The 15,237-nt window shown below is 47.5% G+C and overlaps 6 protein-coding genes across 6 annotated transcripts; 3 read left to right on the top strand and 3 right to left on the bottom strand.

Moving 5' to 3' along the window:
- Positions 1-171: 171 nt before the first annotated feature.
- On the bottom strand, positions 172-1,697 carry ASPZODRAFT_117712 (hypothetical protein). The gene is made up of 3 exons (XM_022721182.1): positions 1,396-1,697; positions 646-1,281; positions 172-593 (listed from the first exon to the last, which is right to left on the bottom strand). The coding sequence occupies exons 1-3, from the start codon at positions 1,618-1,620 to the stop codon at positions 267-269; spliced, it is 1,188 nt and encodes a 395-aa protein (XP_022580505.1). The 5' UTR covers positions 1,621-1,697; the 3' UTR covers positions 172-266.
- Positions 1,698-2,157: 460 nt separating this feature from the next.
- On the top strand, positions 2,158-3,451 carry ASPZODRAFT_97429 (hypothetical protein; the record flags this gene model as incomplete). The annotated part of the gene is made up of 5 exons (XM_022730551.1): positions 2,158-2,363; positions 2,426-2,462; positions 2,514-2,581; positions 2,651-3,120; positions 3,181-3,451. The coding sequence occupies exons 1-5, from the start codon at positions 2,220-2,222 to the stop codon at positions 3,449-3,451; spliced, it is 990 nt and encodes a 329-aa protein (XP_022580504.1). The 5' UTR covers positions 2,158-2,219.
- A 1,807-nt stretch (positions 3,452-5,258) lies between these two features.
- ASPZODRAFT_132969 (hypothetical protein) lies at positions 5,259-7,007 on the top strand. The gene is made up of 5 exons (XM_022723158.1): positions 5,259-5,510; positions 5,571-5,643; positions 5,709-6,040; positions 6,092-6,450; positions 6,507-7,007. Exons 1-5 carry the CDS (start codon positions 5,342-5,344, stop codon positions 6,927-6,929), a joined length of 1,356 nt encoding a protein of 451 aa, XP_022580503.1. The 5' UTR covers positions 5,259-5,341; the 3' UTR covers positions 6,930-7,007.
- A 40-nt stretch (positions 7,008-7,047) lies between these two features.
- ASPZODRAFT_142629 (hypothetical protein) lies at positions 7,048-8,208 on the bottom strand (the record flags this gene model as incomplete). The annotated part of the gene is made up of 1 exon (XM_022724868.1): positions 7,048-8,208. The coding sequence occupies one exon, from the start codon at positions 8,206-8,208 to the stop codon at positions 7,048-7,050; it is 1,161 nt and encodes a 386-aa protein (XP_022580502.1).
- Positions 8,209-11,423: 3,215 nt separating this feature from the next.
- Positions 11,424-12,553, top strand: ASPZODRAFT_67720 (hypothetical protein; the record flags this gene model as incomplete). Its single annotated transcript, XM_022729487.1, has 3 exons — positions 11,424-11,702; positions 11,803-12,210; positions 12,272-12,553. 3 exons carry the CDS (start codon positions 11,424-11,426, stop codon positions 12,551-12,553), a joined length of 969 nt encoding a protein of 322 aa, XP_022580501.1.
- Positions 12,554-13,749: 1,196 nt separating this feature from the next.
- ASPZODRAFT_167023 (hypothetical protein) lies at positions 13,750-14,678 on the bottom strand (the record flags this gene model as incomplete). The annotated part of the gene is made up of 4 exons (XM_022726805.1): positions 13,750-13,910; positions 13,964-14,030; positions 14,084-14,442; positions 14,517-14,678. 4 exons carry the CDS (start codon positions 14,676-14,678, stop codon positions 13,797-13,799), a joined length of 702 nt encoding a protein of 233 aa, XP_022580500.1. The 3' UTR covers positions 13,750-13,796.
- Between the last annotated feature and the right edge of the window lie 559 nt (positions 14,679-15,237).

Below are 15,237 nucleotides of genomic sequence, written 5' to 3'. Positions count from 1 at the left end.
TATAGGCATAGCGCCCTATGATATACTATACCAAATGCGGTCCTCACTAGCGTCCAACTTGGCGTGACATAAGCGAATTATCCTGATTGGTCATGTCAGACCCTTGTCCCCTGCGACATTATAGTTGATACGTAATGGACATGCCTTCTCTCTCTCGATGCAAGAGACGATGCGGAGAGAGGAAGAAATAGTGGTTGGGGGTGTGGGGGCTAGTGGCTGGGATAGAGCGATCTAGATATTGATTAGGGACTTGGATAACCCTATGTTCATTCAAGGAAACTATAGTCTGTATATCCGACTGCATTATCTTCGAATGGCCCATAGAAACGCGTACGATCATACGGCGCCAGAGGACTCCCCCGCCTCAACCTCTCCACTAGGTCAGGATTGCTGGTAAAGTACCGGCCATACAGCAGGGCGTCGTACCGACCAGACTCAATAACCCCCGCGGAATTGGCAGCGTCCCATCCGCCGGCGGAGAAGAAGGGCGTATCTCCCCAAATGGCGCGGAAGGGGGCAAGAGTAATATCTCGTAGGCCTGAGGCCGCTAGATAGTTGTCTTTTTCCTCGGAGGTGAAGATTTGCTCGTATCTCTATTCATGATTAGCATCAGTATATATATATAAAAACTTAGTGTAAGATTACCGGCTCAATGAAGCTGACGTAGGACAGCCGATGGGCATTATTCAGCTGCGTACACAGGTACGTCCAGGTTTGCATCCGCTGCAGGCTTCTCGCTTGGTTGAAGAGACCGAACGGACTCAGCCGAATCGCAAGATTATCCTCTCCGATGCGCCGCGCCAGGGCGCCCATGAGTTCGAGCACGAAACGAGCCCGTCGCTCCGGGGAACCGCCGTATTCGTCGGTGCGGGTGTTGATGTTTGAGCTGAGGAACTGTTCGGGCAGGTATCCATTGCCGGCATGCACCTCAACCCCGTCAAAGCCCACGATCTCCATCGCCGTCACGGCCGCATCGACGTACTCCTGTATCACACGCTGGATGTCCTTTTTCGTCAGCGCGACGGGCGGATAATCTGCGTATCGGACGGGCTGTGTCTCCCCCACGGGGATATGCGAGTAACACTCGGTCGGGTTGTCCCATGGGGTCGCTGAGGGACACACGGCGGGGGAGCCTGTCATTTGCGGGATGGTCGCTCGGCCGGCATGCCACAGCTGGCAGTAGATGATTCCCCCGCGGGCATGCACTGCTTCCACCACTCGTTTCCACCCTTTTATCTGTTGGGGGGTGAATAACCCTGGCACGCCGGGCATTCCATTGCTCTGGCATTAGCATTAGCTTATAACTTTTATAAAAGTTTATAAAGGTATATATATATATAAAGTTATATAAAGATATATATATAAATATATATATATATATATATATAGAAGTACCTCTAGAGAAGGAGGAATGCCTTCGGAAATGATGAGTCCCCCCTCAGTAGCTCGCTGGGAATAGTACTCCACCATGAGATCGCCGGGATACCAGATCCGGTTCGGGGAGCCAGGGGCGTCGGGGTGCACGGGCACGCCCCGGTTACGCGTCAGGGGGGCATGGACGATCCGATGGCGAAGGAGGATGCGGCCATTGGCGATGGGCAGGGGGTGGAAGAGGGACATGGTTTAGGTAAGTTGTGTGGGTGATATCAATAGGTTAGTAATTTTCAGGCTGTCGGTGATGCTGCTAGTGACATTGGGAAAGAGGAGTAGTACATATTCCACCATGGAGGGTCAATGCAACTCGTATTATACTTCCAGTGGGGGGTCAACAACTAGTAGCTCAAGCGATTTCTCTACTAGGTCAAAGCGACCCTTTGAAGCAGACTATACTTATATCCAGTGGGGTGTCGCTACTAGTCAGGCCGATAGAATGTCACTGACTGGAGTAGTGGGAAGGCACCACCTGCCTAAACAAGAAGGTAGCCCGTGCCGAGTGCCGCCGGAACGGGCGGTGATTGGCTCGCATATGCCGTGCGGGCCTCCCCGTGCCGCGCCGGTTTGCAGATCGTAAAGTCAATTGGTCTGGGAGGCTTGAGATTCAGTAGGAATAGTGGCAGGAGTAGTGAACTTTGAGGTAAACAGTAGTTGACCTTGTGCTTGTTGATCCTGTTCAAGGTGTTGATCTGGAGGCTTTCATTAGACCTTTAAAATCATGCATGCCTGACCTCATTTCTTCAACTCTTGTCCCAGTTTCTACAGCTGTCACAAAGCATCCATCCATGGCTGTCCTCCACACAATCAACCTTATTACACAATGTCTGTGTTTCCCCATCATCACGCTCTTCGTGGCCCTGCGGCTCTGGGTCCGTATCCGGTTGCAGCAGGGGTTGGCTGCAGAGGACTACACATGTTTAATTGGATGGGTGAGATCGATGATACCTTGGTGGTCCGTATTCCTGATGTATACTTACTCATTTCCTTACAGGCGTTATTCATGGGATACTGCGCCGTTAGTCTATACGGTCAGTCAATGTCAACCCCTCCCTGATATTTCCATGCTGATAATGAACTAGTGGGCGAGTATGGAGGGGGATACCCTTACTCGGAGGTGTCGGAAGCGAATTTGGTTTTGTTCCGAAAGGTGAGTATATCAGCCATGTATACTGTACTGAAATCGACTGCTCATACTGGTATGTGTACATACTTATAGTTCTGCTATGCCGCCACGCTCTTCTACTGCCCGATGGCGTTCTTCGTCAAGGTGGCCCTCCTCTCCATCCTGACGCGCATCTTCAGTCCCTACCGATCGAAAGTGTTATTCATCTATATCTTCCTGGCCGTGCTATGCAGCTACTATATCGCCGCCCTGATCATCAAGATCCGCATGTGTCTGCCCATCCCGACCTACTGGCTAGGCACCGGCGGCCACTGCCTCGACCAGCAGGCCGCCCTGATTGCCGACTCGGTGATCAGCGTCGTCAGCGATCTCATCATCCTCCTCCTGCCCCTGCCTTTAACCTGGTCGCTGCAGATGAGCCGCAATAGAAAGCTGCGAGTCATGGGCATTCTCGGGGCTGGCGGCCTGGCAACCGCCTTCAGTCTGTACCGGCTGGTTCTCGTCCTGCAGGATGGAAGCTCCCCAGACCAGACCATCATCTTTACCAAAGTCATTTTATCGGGGTATTTCATTCTCCTTTTCTTCGTCTTGCGCTATTTGTACACTGCTAACTCCTTTTATAGTAATGCAGAAGGAGGCGTCGGTCTGATCTGCACCTGTCTCCCCACATTCAACCATCTGCTGAACCATTTCTGCCACAACGGCTTCAGCACGTCTAAGAAATACGCCAGCTCGGGGTACCCGATGGGCCATTACGGCGAGAATACGACCGTTGTCGAGGCCGAGATCGGGCTGGAGAGAGAGGGCGACCAGACGGTCTTAATCAAGGAGAGTGAGTTGTACCAGGGTATCCAGCGGACGGTAGAGGTGCAGCAGTGGGTAAGCCATCATTAAATATTTCATTCATAATATTACATATTCTTCTTCTTCAGTTGGTTGTAAAAACGGCCCAAAAAGTTTATCCTTCTGGTTGTGCCTGAAACCCTAACCTGAAACACGCCAAGTTTCCTTGAGATTTCTCGAAAAACTTTATTAAACGGTACCATTGCCAGGCATACTTTTTACAAAACTCAAGGATTATTATGCTTAGACACTGAAAATCTCGTCTTTTCAGCGACATAGCAAGGACTTAATGGAACTTTAATACACCGATAGACGGTTTCAAGTTTGGACTTTTGCTTGACTGAACCGGCGGTGCTCAAGCGCCTCTTTGCAGTGACTCTCCTCGCGGGATTCAAGTTCGGCATCTTGTCAACCAAGTCCGTGAAATCTAGTTCTATATAATTCTAACTCTTCAAAGGTTAGAGGTAAAGTGGCTGGCAATAGTGATTAATTCCTTATAATATCTTCTCTTATATACTCCAGGAACTTAGTAAGACTCTATTAGTAAAATAAGATATATATCCTAGGTGAATATAGCGCCATGAGGCTGCTATATTATAAAGAATTAGTGATTATAAACAGCTTAATTTTGAATATTAAGATTATTAATGTCAATATGAAGAACTCTTTATCATAAATATCAGCCAGTCCATATAAAGCACTCCAGAGTATGCTAATTTCCCAATTTACCATTTTCTGGTTCAAACGAAGCAAGTCTCCCATAAGAAATGGATTAATAAACCAATTGAGAGCCAGGATAGTTTCGACTACCTTTCAACCATTAGGACAAGACGCTAATATTCTTTTTAGATCTAACTGATAGTCAAACTCCCCTGGTATCATATTTTTGATGATATAGTTTCGCTCTTTGGCGCTTTTCACTATCCAGGTGGTTAGCAGCGATGCTATAAGGGCTAGATGTTACCCAAGGAGGACCTACCGTGCACAATATATATATAATAGTGGGCTTCTACAATCAAGGATCTCTTCAATGCTCAACATCTGTCCAGAATCACTCTGGAGGACTGTGTCTAAGAGGCTCCTCAGGAGAGAGCAAAGAGGTAGTCATTATGTATCTCCGAGAAGACTGTTGGGCAGAAGAAGCTAGCATGATATAAGGATGAAAATTTGAGAAGCTACATGGTTGTTGAGAGGGGGTATCTCAGCCATAGAATGCCGGAGAATCATGAGATGCTGGTCTTAACCCGAGGGATTCGAATACCTTGGCCGGGAAACCGATGCTGACAAGGTAAAAATGATAATAAGTGTTCTCCTAAATAGCCCGCAAGAAGTATACTCGTGGATGGATTACAAGATAGGAACAGGAAAGTGGTGGCGTGACATGCAAGGCACAGGATTATGTTCCGCATCGCTTAATTTAGTTTAGCTCCAGGGCTTTGGAGAGGCATCAGAAACATCAAGGTTTGCGCCGCCTTTACAGCCACGACTACTTGTCATCCAATTAATGTTACTTCATATATTGTTAATCTAGAAAGATAAGACTCTGCAGTCTCTGTATGTCATAGGAATATGATTCGAAATGCTCACGTGGAAACTCCATACCTAGATCAGCACACCGGATAAGGCTCTAACCGTGAAAAGTTAGATCAAGAAAGTGTAAAGATTAGCGCAGGCCTCCGATTGGCTAGATGTCGGGTCAAGCAGAATCATGACCAATAATTTGGCAATAATATTATTAAGTTTCCACGCCACCGTAAAGATCTACCGCCAAGCGAGGAGGCGCAGGAAAGGATTGCCCCGTTGTCGGAGACATCTATTTAATTCTCTACCTTCTCTGCTCTTCCTCTCCACGTTTTTCAGTTCTCTCCAGTTTTTTTTCTCTCAGTCTTCTCCAGTCCCAGTTTTCTCTGCAGTCCCCGGTCTCTGCGCCTTCTCTCCAGCATGTCTGAAAAGATCGACACGCTCCCTGCCTACGAGGCGCCTGAGAAGCAGGATGGGTTCACCGTGGAGGAGGACGGGCTGAAGCGCGGCGAGGTGACCGATGCCTTTGGCAACGAGGAGATGGCAGAGATCAAATACAAGACTTTAAAATGGTGGCAGTGTGGATTGCGTGAGTATTCTGTCCTGTCTTTTATCTCTATATCACAGTTGATATTGATATAATATCTAGTGATGATCTGCGAGTCGGTCTCTCTGGGTGTCTTGTCCCTGCCGGCTGCTGTGGCCACATTAGGGCTTGTTCCGTAAGTGGAAAAAAAAAGAAAAAAAAAAAACGATCCTTCATCCACCTTATACTAATTTTATTTAGGGCCATCATTCTTATCATCGGATTGGGCCTGCTGGCCACCTATACAGGATACAACATCGGCCTCTTCCGCGAACGATACCCTCATATCCAGAATCTGGCGGACGCTGGCGAGATCCTGATGGGTCGGTTCGGCCGTGAGCTGTTCGGCCTGGGCCAGTTCCTGTTCTGCATCTTCGTGATGGGCAGCCATCTGTTGACCTTCCGGGTGATGATGAACACCATCACCGACCATGGGACGTGTTCAATCGTGTTCAGCGTGATTGGCATGGTCATCTCCATGGTGTTTTCTATTCCGCGGACCATGAAGGGCATGACCTGGATATCATTTGCTTGTACGTGTCTTGAAAACAATCGAGGTGGAGGATTCTTGCTAATATTTATAGCCTTTTTGAGTATCTTCACGGCCGTGATGGTCACCATGATCGGCGTGGGCGTCGAAAGCCACCCCGGACGGATCATCGAGGCGACCACCCACCATAGCCTGTACACCTCCTTCTCGGCTGTGTCGAACATCGTCTTCGCCTACTGCGCACACGTCGCCTTCTTCGGCCTCATCGCCGAGATGGAGAAGCCCAAGGATTTCACCAAGTCCCTGTGCATGCTGCAGGTGTTTGAGATTTGTCTGTATACCACTGCTGCCATTGTGGTGTACTACTTTGTCGGTACCGAGGTCCAGTCTCCCGCTCTCAGCTCGGCAGGGCCTTTGTTGAAGAAGGTGGCCTACGGCATTGCCATTCCTACTGTGAGTATTTATACATGATCTATACTATACATGTACATATATGCTGACCCATTCAGATCGTCGGCGCTGGCGTGGTCAACGGCCATATCGGACTGAAATATATCTACTTCCGAACCTGCCACAAGTCGGACCTCATCCACAGCCGCAGCCGCCGCAGCGTGGGCATCTGGATCGCGCTGGGCCTGTCGTGCTGGCTTGTTGCCTGGGTGATCGCCGAGGCGATCCCTGTGTTCAGCGACCTCAACGGCCTGATCAGCGCCCTGTTTGCCAGTTGGTTCAGCTACGGGCTGAGCGGCGTGTACTGGCTGCACCTGAACTATGGGCAGTGGTTTGCCGGCCCGAAGAAGATTGCCTTGACAGTGCTGAACATGACCATTGTCTTGATTGGCCTTATCCTCTGTGTGTTGGGACTGTATGCTTCTGGTACCGCCATCCATGAAGATGCTGCCAGCTTGAGCTTCAGCTGCAGCAGCACATAATGAGTTTGCATAGTAAGTATAGCGATGATGAATGTATTATAGATTAGACGTATAGAATAAATAGACCATTTCGAAGATATATAGATACTCTTCAAAGTAACTGTATGAAGACCGTCATTCAAGTATTTAAAACATAATCCACCAATTCCTCCCCATCCACATCCTGCTTACACTGCATGCCCTCAGTGTGCTCATATCCAGGCTGCAACCAGGCATCAAACCAGCGATCGCGTCTGAACCACAGATTCTCTTGGATCTGCTCCCACAGCAGCAAGAACTGCGTCCGGCGCAGATGCAATAACGCAACATCCTCGTGGGTGAGGCGCATGCACTGCTTCTCGCAGACCGGGCGGATATCGGACAACAGATTCCTGATCTCGTTCTTGAGCGGATGGTCAAGGAGGAAGCGCAAGTTCCCCAGCAGCGTCTTCCACCCGGTCGTCAGATTGGCTCCCTGTTCATGCAACTCCTGATCGATCAGGTAGCAAAGCCACGTCTCCAGCTTGCAGGCGAGGGCCGGCCTGCCGTGCCTCGCCAGGAAGCAGTGGTTACACCGCATCGCATTCAGCAGGGCAGGAGTGATCGCCGCCTCATCCCAGTTCCAGTACTCATCATGTCGATCGGGGGGTGTCATCGCAATCGGCTCCCAGCGGGGATAACTGCCCCCTACGCGAAAGGCGCGCAGTTCCTTCCAGCGACAACATCCGGGGCATCGCACTCGGTACAGCGTCCACAGTCGGTCGGTGGCACCGTCGCGATACACGGCAAATACAGGCGCGTTGTATGCCGGGCGCGTATTTGAAAAACGGGGGAAATACCGGTCCACAACGGTCCCGAACGCTTCTTGGTGGCCGATCACGATCGGGACGGCGATGGTCCCGCGGGTGAAACCGTGGAATTCCCCGCGCTGGAATCGGCACTCATTGCATCGGCGGATATGACGCTGATCGGTGTTTTCAGAGTGTGGCTGAGATTTCTTCCCTTGTCTCCCCCAGCTGGTGGTGGTTTCTCTCGGTTGGTATCGCTGCTGGAAGAGAGAATGGTTGTTAAAATGCCAGTGCGGCAGCAGACGCAGACACGAGGTACACGCCCATCGTCTGGCTTCCCATTCGCATGACACAGAAGCGTATTCTAGACTGAGGAGGCGCTCGACGAAATGGACCCGCGTTGGGCTAATTAAACGGCGCAGATGGGCGTTGGTCTGGCTGAGGGCGATCAGAGTGATTGGGTCGGCGAATGGGATGATACAATATTGGATGTCGAGGGGAAGAGAGAGCATACTAATATAAAGTAATTGTATTTAGTACTATGCAAGTATTTGTATATGATATGTGGATGGGTAGAGTAAATAAATATTAGAAGAATATAAGAATGAGATGAGTCAGTGAATACGATGTGGCTGTGTAGACTAATAGATAGTGAGGCTGTAGTACTATTAATATATAGAAGTATAAAGGATTATTTAGCTATCAGATATCTATCATCTATCCTTATCTTAATATGAATTCTCCTATTAAACGCAAGTAGAATAACAAGGGAGTACAAGTAGAATAAATTATAGTTCTTCTAGCCAGGTAGTATCTATATAGATTACTTATTAGGCAAAGATAAAACTACATTATAGGAGTCTTTATGCTGAATTTGAGGCCCCAGAATAAATTGTGCCTCAAATAGAATTCATCTTAAGAATATATATCTAATGTAACGGCTCAGCTGAAGCACATGTTGGCCATCTAAGGGTATTTTTATTAAGCAGCCAGCCTCACAGGGAAGGAAAAGAAGGATGGAGGTTTGGAATTGAAGAAAGATGAGGCCTACTGGCTGGCAACCAGGACCAGGGCTGTGACACTACATAACTTCTCTATGCTTGAAGTCGCTAGACATCTATTCTCAACTCTTAGAATAAGGAATTAACCCCCCCACCACGACCATCTCGATACACGCCACCCGCTTGCAGGTAAAGACAGAAAAAGTCCTGTGTATTTACTAGCTTCATTATAGCTAATTTGTTTTATTATCTATTAATACAGCCATATCTGCTTATTCTCTCATATCTCGCTTTCCACTCTCTAAGCTTATCTATAGGAATTATATATCTATAATTACTTTCCATGTAACATACCTACCCCTACTAGCTGTCTTTCTCAAACTCCTTGCCGGACATGGTATACAGAGCTATTGGCAAATACGAGACTCACCCTTCTCACAGGGGTGCTTCAGGATGCAGTGTGGCGAAATGGAATCAGAAATCAGGCTAATAAGTCGCATTATCGCTTGTCAGCACGATGCTTTTATCTTTTCCCGGCTGGAAAAGATCTTGTCCGATACTACCTAGGGAGGGTGTACAGATGCGATCTAGAGGGTGGGCGTTCATAGTGAGATCTTTCTTGATAAGAAGCAAGAAGGCGAAACACGCATCGGAGACTCCATTCCGATTGGCCCCATGACCCTCTTGCCCACGAGAAAGGATGCCCATGTGTATACTGGAGCCTTTTAATACAGTCGGGCCCTGCATAGTTGCATCCAATAATGTCAAGAGGCCTGTTCCTCTAGCAGTCGAGATGAAGACCATGTTAGAGACCCTGACTAGCATGTGAGGGATTTCATAGTGATTCAAAGTCGCAGTATATAGTATAGAGGGGAAGTATATAGATCCTTTACTGTGCTTGCTCTGTGATGGCCCAGAATCTAGCTTAAAGATAAGTAACCACATGCTGGCTGCATTGCTAAAATCCAAGGATTTATTCTAGCTTGTTATTGTAAATTAGACCTGCATGTGAATAATAATAAATAGATGTTATAACATAATAGTGTGGTATTTTAATAGACTATTATGTGCACCTAAATCAGCCCTTGACAGCCAAGCAGACCTTGCAGCCGATTCTAGGCCAGATAGGCTTTTTGTCTCACACCCGGAGTATCAGTTTATCTGGAATATACTTCTCAAGAATACGGAGGAAATGCCGTCTGCGTTTAACGGTTCCAAGCTGCCAGAGGTGAACTTCAATGATTGTAGGACAGGAAAGAATTACATTGTCAAAATTCTAGATATGAAGTCTACAGTCGCATCTGAAGTGGCAACCATACAGTTTACACTACTTAGATAATAGCCCATGAAATAGCCAAAGGGCTGTTGCCGGCTGAATCGCAGTGGGTCTTGTATGTGATTGAATTAAAGGGAGGTGCGCCCGCCTTGCAGCAATCCTTTCGCCATCGGGAGAGTTTACCAAGCTAGATCATGGAGATAATCGGGTCTGTCTTCGTAGAGAGGTATACATACAAAACCTACTGGGGAAGTTGACTGAGCAGAATGACTGTTTACTAGAATACTCGGAAGAAGATGATCAACTAGCAAGAAGATAGTATGAAAGGATAACGGGGAAAAGGGGGGGGGGAACCGGGATGTTGAGAGAAAGACACGGGGTGCGGTGGGAGGTGGGCGTTGTATGCGGGCTGGAACGGCCCGGGGCTGTTGCTTGTTACGAGGAAGCCGGGAGGCGAACTCGGCGCTGCGAAACGGCGATTTCTCGCCCGGGAATCGGCAAGGGCGAGACTGCAGCGGGAGAGCCTGGAGGTTCAAATCATTTCTCCCGGAGTAGTTATCCGTGAGCCTAAACAGTGAGTGGTCTCTAATAGTGGGGCTTTTGGCCCCAAGAACTAATAAGCAAGACGAAATATTCAAAAATGAAATAATAATAGAGTAGACAATGCTGATATTAAGTCCACCGAGATGAGAATATCCCTAAAAATAGAAAAGAGATAATGATAATGAAGAATAAAAGAATAAAGGAATAAGAAGATAAGAATCAGAAGTATGAAGATTCCTAATGCCAAGGCGCGGGTCGGGGAGGACCCGAATTGGCTGTGCAAGAATATCTGTTTCAAGTGACGATCGGCACTCAGATCTGCATGTGCAGCAAGCATTAGATAAGAGTAGGCCTCGCTTACGTACCGCCGCGCGTCTCAGTCCTTAATTTTCATTGCTACTCTCACTAAAGATAGAGTAGTATAGTTAAAAGGTAGTTGAGAAAACTCCGCTCTTGGCATCTTGGCAAGGAAGAGAGGTAGAGAAAAATTGGGATTATCTTCAGGAAAATATAGTTACTAGTTAGTGCTCATGCATGGGACTCGACTACAGTAGGACTAGTAGGGATAAGTGGCATGGGTGGCATTTTATACTATAGATTAATATAGTCTAGTACAGTATAGGAACTAGCCACTTTGTACTATGGTCGACTATGGAGACATCTAGGCAGACTACGAATATAGTCACCATAGACTGGGACTGGGACTGGGACTAGCCATGGACTAAGTATCAGAATGAATGTCTAGTCTAGATACAAGGTCCACCAACAAAGTACGGATGTTGAGTATAAAGCAGCTCTTCTCTCTCATTCAGAGTTGAGCTTCCTTCTCCAGGCCATCACTCTCCTCTCCTCTCTTTCTAACCATCTCCTCTCTTTTATAAGCTTCTCCTCTCTTTCAGTAATCCCAATGAAGGCTGCTCTAGCTCTGGGCCTGGCTCTGGCCGGCGCCGTCTCTGCCGAGTTCAACTACTACAACCACAGCTGCACGCCCGAGACGGTGCGCATCCGCAAGGAATGGCGTAACCTGACCTCCACCGAGCAGGACGAGTATCTCACGGCTGTGAACTGCCTGATGGATCTCCCTGCCCAGTCTGGGCTGAGCGCGACGACCAACCGCTTCAGTGACCTGCAGGCCTTGCACCGTTACTTTACCAACACTCCCTTTGGAGACATCATTCACGATGTGGTAAGTAATATATCATCACTACGAGCCCAGTATTATAGCTGCTATATATATGGCCGTGTCTATTTTTATGGTTTATGTCCCTGTACTTATCGATGTATAGGGCCAATTCTTCCCCTGGCACCGGTATTTCATTCATCTGGAGGAAACCTTCCTGCGCGAGGAATGCAACTATACCGGCCCGTTGCCCTGGTGGAACGAGGAGTATGATGCCAACACGGGCGAGGCCTTTGGCTCGTCTATGTGGGATTCTGATGCGTTTGGTGGCAACGGTGTGGGCGCTGACAACTGCGTTATTGACGGCGCGTTTGCCAACTACACCGAGCACATCGGACCTGAGAACGAGGATACCACGTACTGCATGGACCGCGATTGGAACAACGATCTCGCTGTTGCCAGTGCTGTCTCTAACATGGTGAACATCTGTGCCGAGTTTGATAACTATTCCCAATGGTACTTCTGCGTTGCCGAGATCAACCACAAGGGTGTGCACACTGCTGTGGGAGGAATTGTAAGTTTCTATACTTTGCCAGTGATATTATACATATATATCATTCATACTAACCTCGCAGATGGCTGATATCAAATCCTCCCCCGGTGACCCCGTTTTCTTCCTGCACCACGCCTACATTGACCGCATGTGGTGGAACTGGCAGAAGACCGACCCCGAGAACCGCCTGTACCAGATCGGTGGCTGGGTGGTCAACGAGACCGCGAACCCTGAGCCTGCCCACGGTTGGGGTGAAACCACTCTCGGCTACGTGCTGAGCTCGTACGACATGCTGCCCAACGTCACCGTCGAGGAGGTCATGAACCCGATGAACGGTTACCTGTGCTATGACTACGAGAACTAGCGGGTACTAGATAGGTTGTTATAGAATAATATGTAATATTGCAGTTATCATCTAGAAATACATCGGTGATTTGATAGAGTCCTTATACAGAGAAGAATATCTAAGAGGGGTATAGAGGAAGTTGCAGACAGATTCACCCATATTCATATACTAAATACTCAGTACTTGATAGGGCTCCTGCTGATATAAATGAAGATAAAGTAATTATATAGTATATAGTGTACTTTGGTATTTAGTTAGTAGCAAGGGTTTACTATACACATAGCTCATACTCATCTTTAGAAATTTGAATGGAATAATATGAGGCAATAGTTTTACTAACCAATCTTTGAATATTCCTATTCTAGCTTAGTCTATATTAGCTTGGAACGATTCCGCAGCCACGCGGTTGATCCGCCCTTGATAGATGAGAGTTGTCGGAAAAGCCCGGATCGGCTTCTGATCCTGCAGAGCAATCACACCTAGAATTCTGCGTTTCGGAGATTGGCACTAATTAGGACTAGATAACCATGGCTGGATACCGATTCAAATGCAGATTAAAAACTAGCCAGGAACTGTCTCTCGATAATCACTACCGAAAGCAGCTGTAGTTCTAACCCTATTAGACATGCTTAAATATATAGAGTAGTAGATCTGCCTCACCTATTATTTCCTACTAGTTGATTAATTATAATGCGAACTTTGACCACTTCCTGCATGTGGCCATGATCTTAGTTTCAATTGCAGGCTGGAGATGCTCAGGCAGACAAAGATAGTATGGTTTGGTTAAAGTAATAGAGTGGGAAGAGGCTTTCTATGTGGTCAGATTGATAGATTTACCTGTATGCAATAGTTTCAGGTATCATAATAGAAAGAAGGTTGGGAATATACTGGTACAGAAGAATTACTAGATTGAAATGCGAGAGATCGCTACATAATTCAGTGAGCTTTGAATGCGTCTTATTAATGCAGTATCTATCACTCTAAATCCAACTAACACTTGAAACAAACTATTGAGATATTTCTACTCAAGCTAATCTCCCAACTAGATCCGTCAATAGTATGATATTGTATACTGTTATAGTATAACATAGACTAAATTCCATACAAAATCGAGGATTGGACTACGTTACTCTTGATGAGGATATAATGTGGCAGACAAATTGTCTTATCGAGAAATGATGTATTCTAGACTGATATCCTACAATCTATTTTCTCTAGATAGTCAATTCGGGGTAACACCCTTGCTCCTATAAAGAATTAGTCATGCACAAGTCTCTGGAGGTGAAGAAAAGTACCGTAAATATTCATCCCATTCGGCCTCCTTCCACGAGCTCTGGGGGATCCGGTCGTACAGACCATCCCAGACAAGCGAGAGCTGATGCTGTTAGTAACTTTCATGGTCTTACACTGTCAAATAGAATAACGTACGGTCGCGTTGATGCTGTTCTGACGACCCAGACGGATAAAGTACTTCATATCGGGGCCATTGGGGTTGCTAAAACACTTAGCAACTTCAAATTATCCAAGGAAGTCTTTAGGAAATCATACTCATTGTTGCCTTTGGCGCTGATGGCAGGCTCCAGCGCATTAGCGAAAATAGCCCGCGCAGCCTCCAGACTGTCAATGTTCTTCAGGCCGAGCTTGTCGACGCTGCCCCAGACAGCCTCGGCGCCGATATCGACCAGTTTCTTGTTATATTCATGACCCGTCACCCCCAGGGCCTGACCGTCCTTGAAGTCATCCAGTTTGGCAGCCACGGCGGCGTAGTATTCGAACCAGAGGCGGGCGTCACCGCCGTACGCGTTCCCGGGCGCACAGAATGCGCGGCCGAAGGACCAGAGCGAGAGGCACGAATACCCACCCTGGGGGTGCCATGGCTGGGGGTAGGGGCGGATAAGAATGCGAAGCTAGAAATTGATTAATATGTATACACTATACACCTAGGATATCATGTATATAAGCGTAGATGATGAATGTTTACCTTGCCGTGATACTTGCCGCCGGGAAGAACGGCCGGGACAAGATAGGAGTGCAGAAGAGCGGTGCACTTCTGCGAAAAGGGGCAGAGAAGGTCCAGCCAGAATTCGGCAGTGGCAGGACCTTCGCCGAGGGCAGTGTAGGCAACAGAAGCAGGGACGGCCATGATTGTTGTTTAAATAATTCAGGTGTTGATAGGAGAAGGCGGGGTGAAAGAGGGGAAGATGAGATCATTATAAATAGGATCATAACTAGTCACTAACTAGTTATGGTTAAGTGAATTACTCCAGGATCCTAGCTCTGGAGCAAACAACTAAGCAATCTGTCGCAGAAAAATAACCCTCTTGAGTCTTAACTCTCTAGACTGCCTGGCAAATTAGGAGGGAATTCCTTATTTACATTGTCATCTCACACACTACTAGGCCTGTTCTCTGTCTCTGTTGACATGGCATATATCTTGTGCCTGAGGCATACCTCTCCCGGACGAGGGTTCCGGTCCTGCTTAGTCAGCTATCGACTATGGATGGCCTTGATAATTGGGCCTTGGCGGCTGGCCTGATCCGGTACCACAATGTCAGAACAATTGTCTCGTGTCAAACAGATACTAGACGTCACCCTATATGCCTTGGGCATCATCCCTACATTCCAAACAAGCCTGGATAGTATTCCATATGATATGTATGGCGGCCCTGACCGCCCCTAGTTAGACTGACCTAAGACACACA

Source organism: Penicilliopsis zonata (assembly GCF_001890105.1).
Source record: "Penicilliopsis zonata CBS 506.65 unplaced genomic scaffold ASPZOscaffold_8, whole genome shotgun sequence".
In the NCBI taxonomy this organism is placed as follows: Eukaryota; Fungi; Ascomycota; class Eurotiomycetes; order Eurotiales; family Aspergillaceae; genus Penicilliopsis; species Penicilliopsis zonata.
Note: the sequence above shows the minus strand (reverse complement) of the source record. Positions and strands in the feature narration are given on the sequence as shown.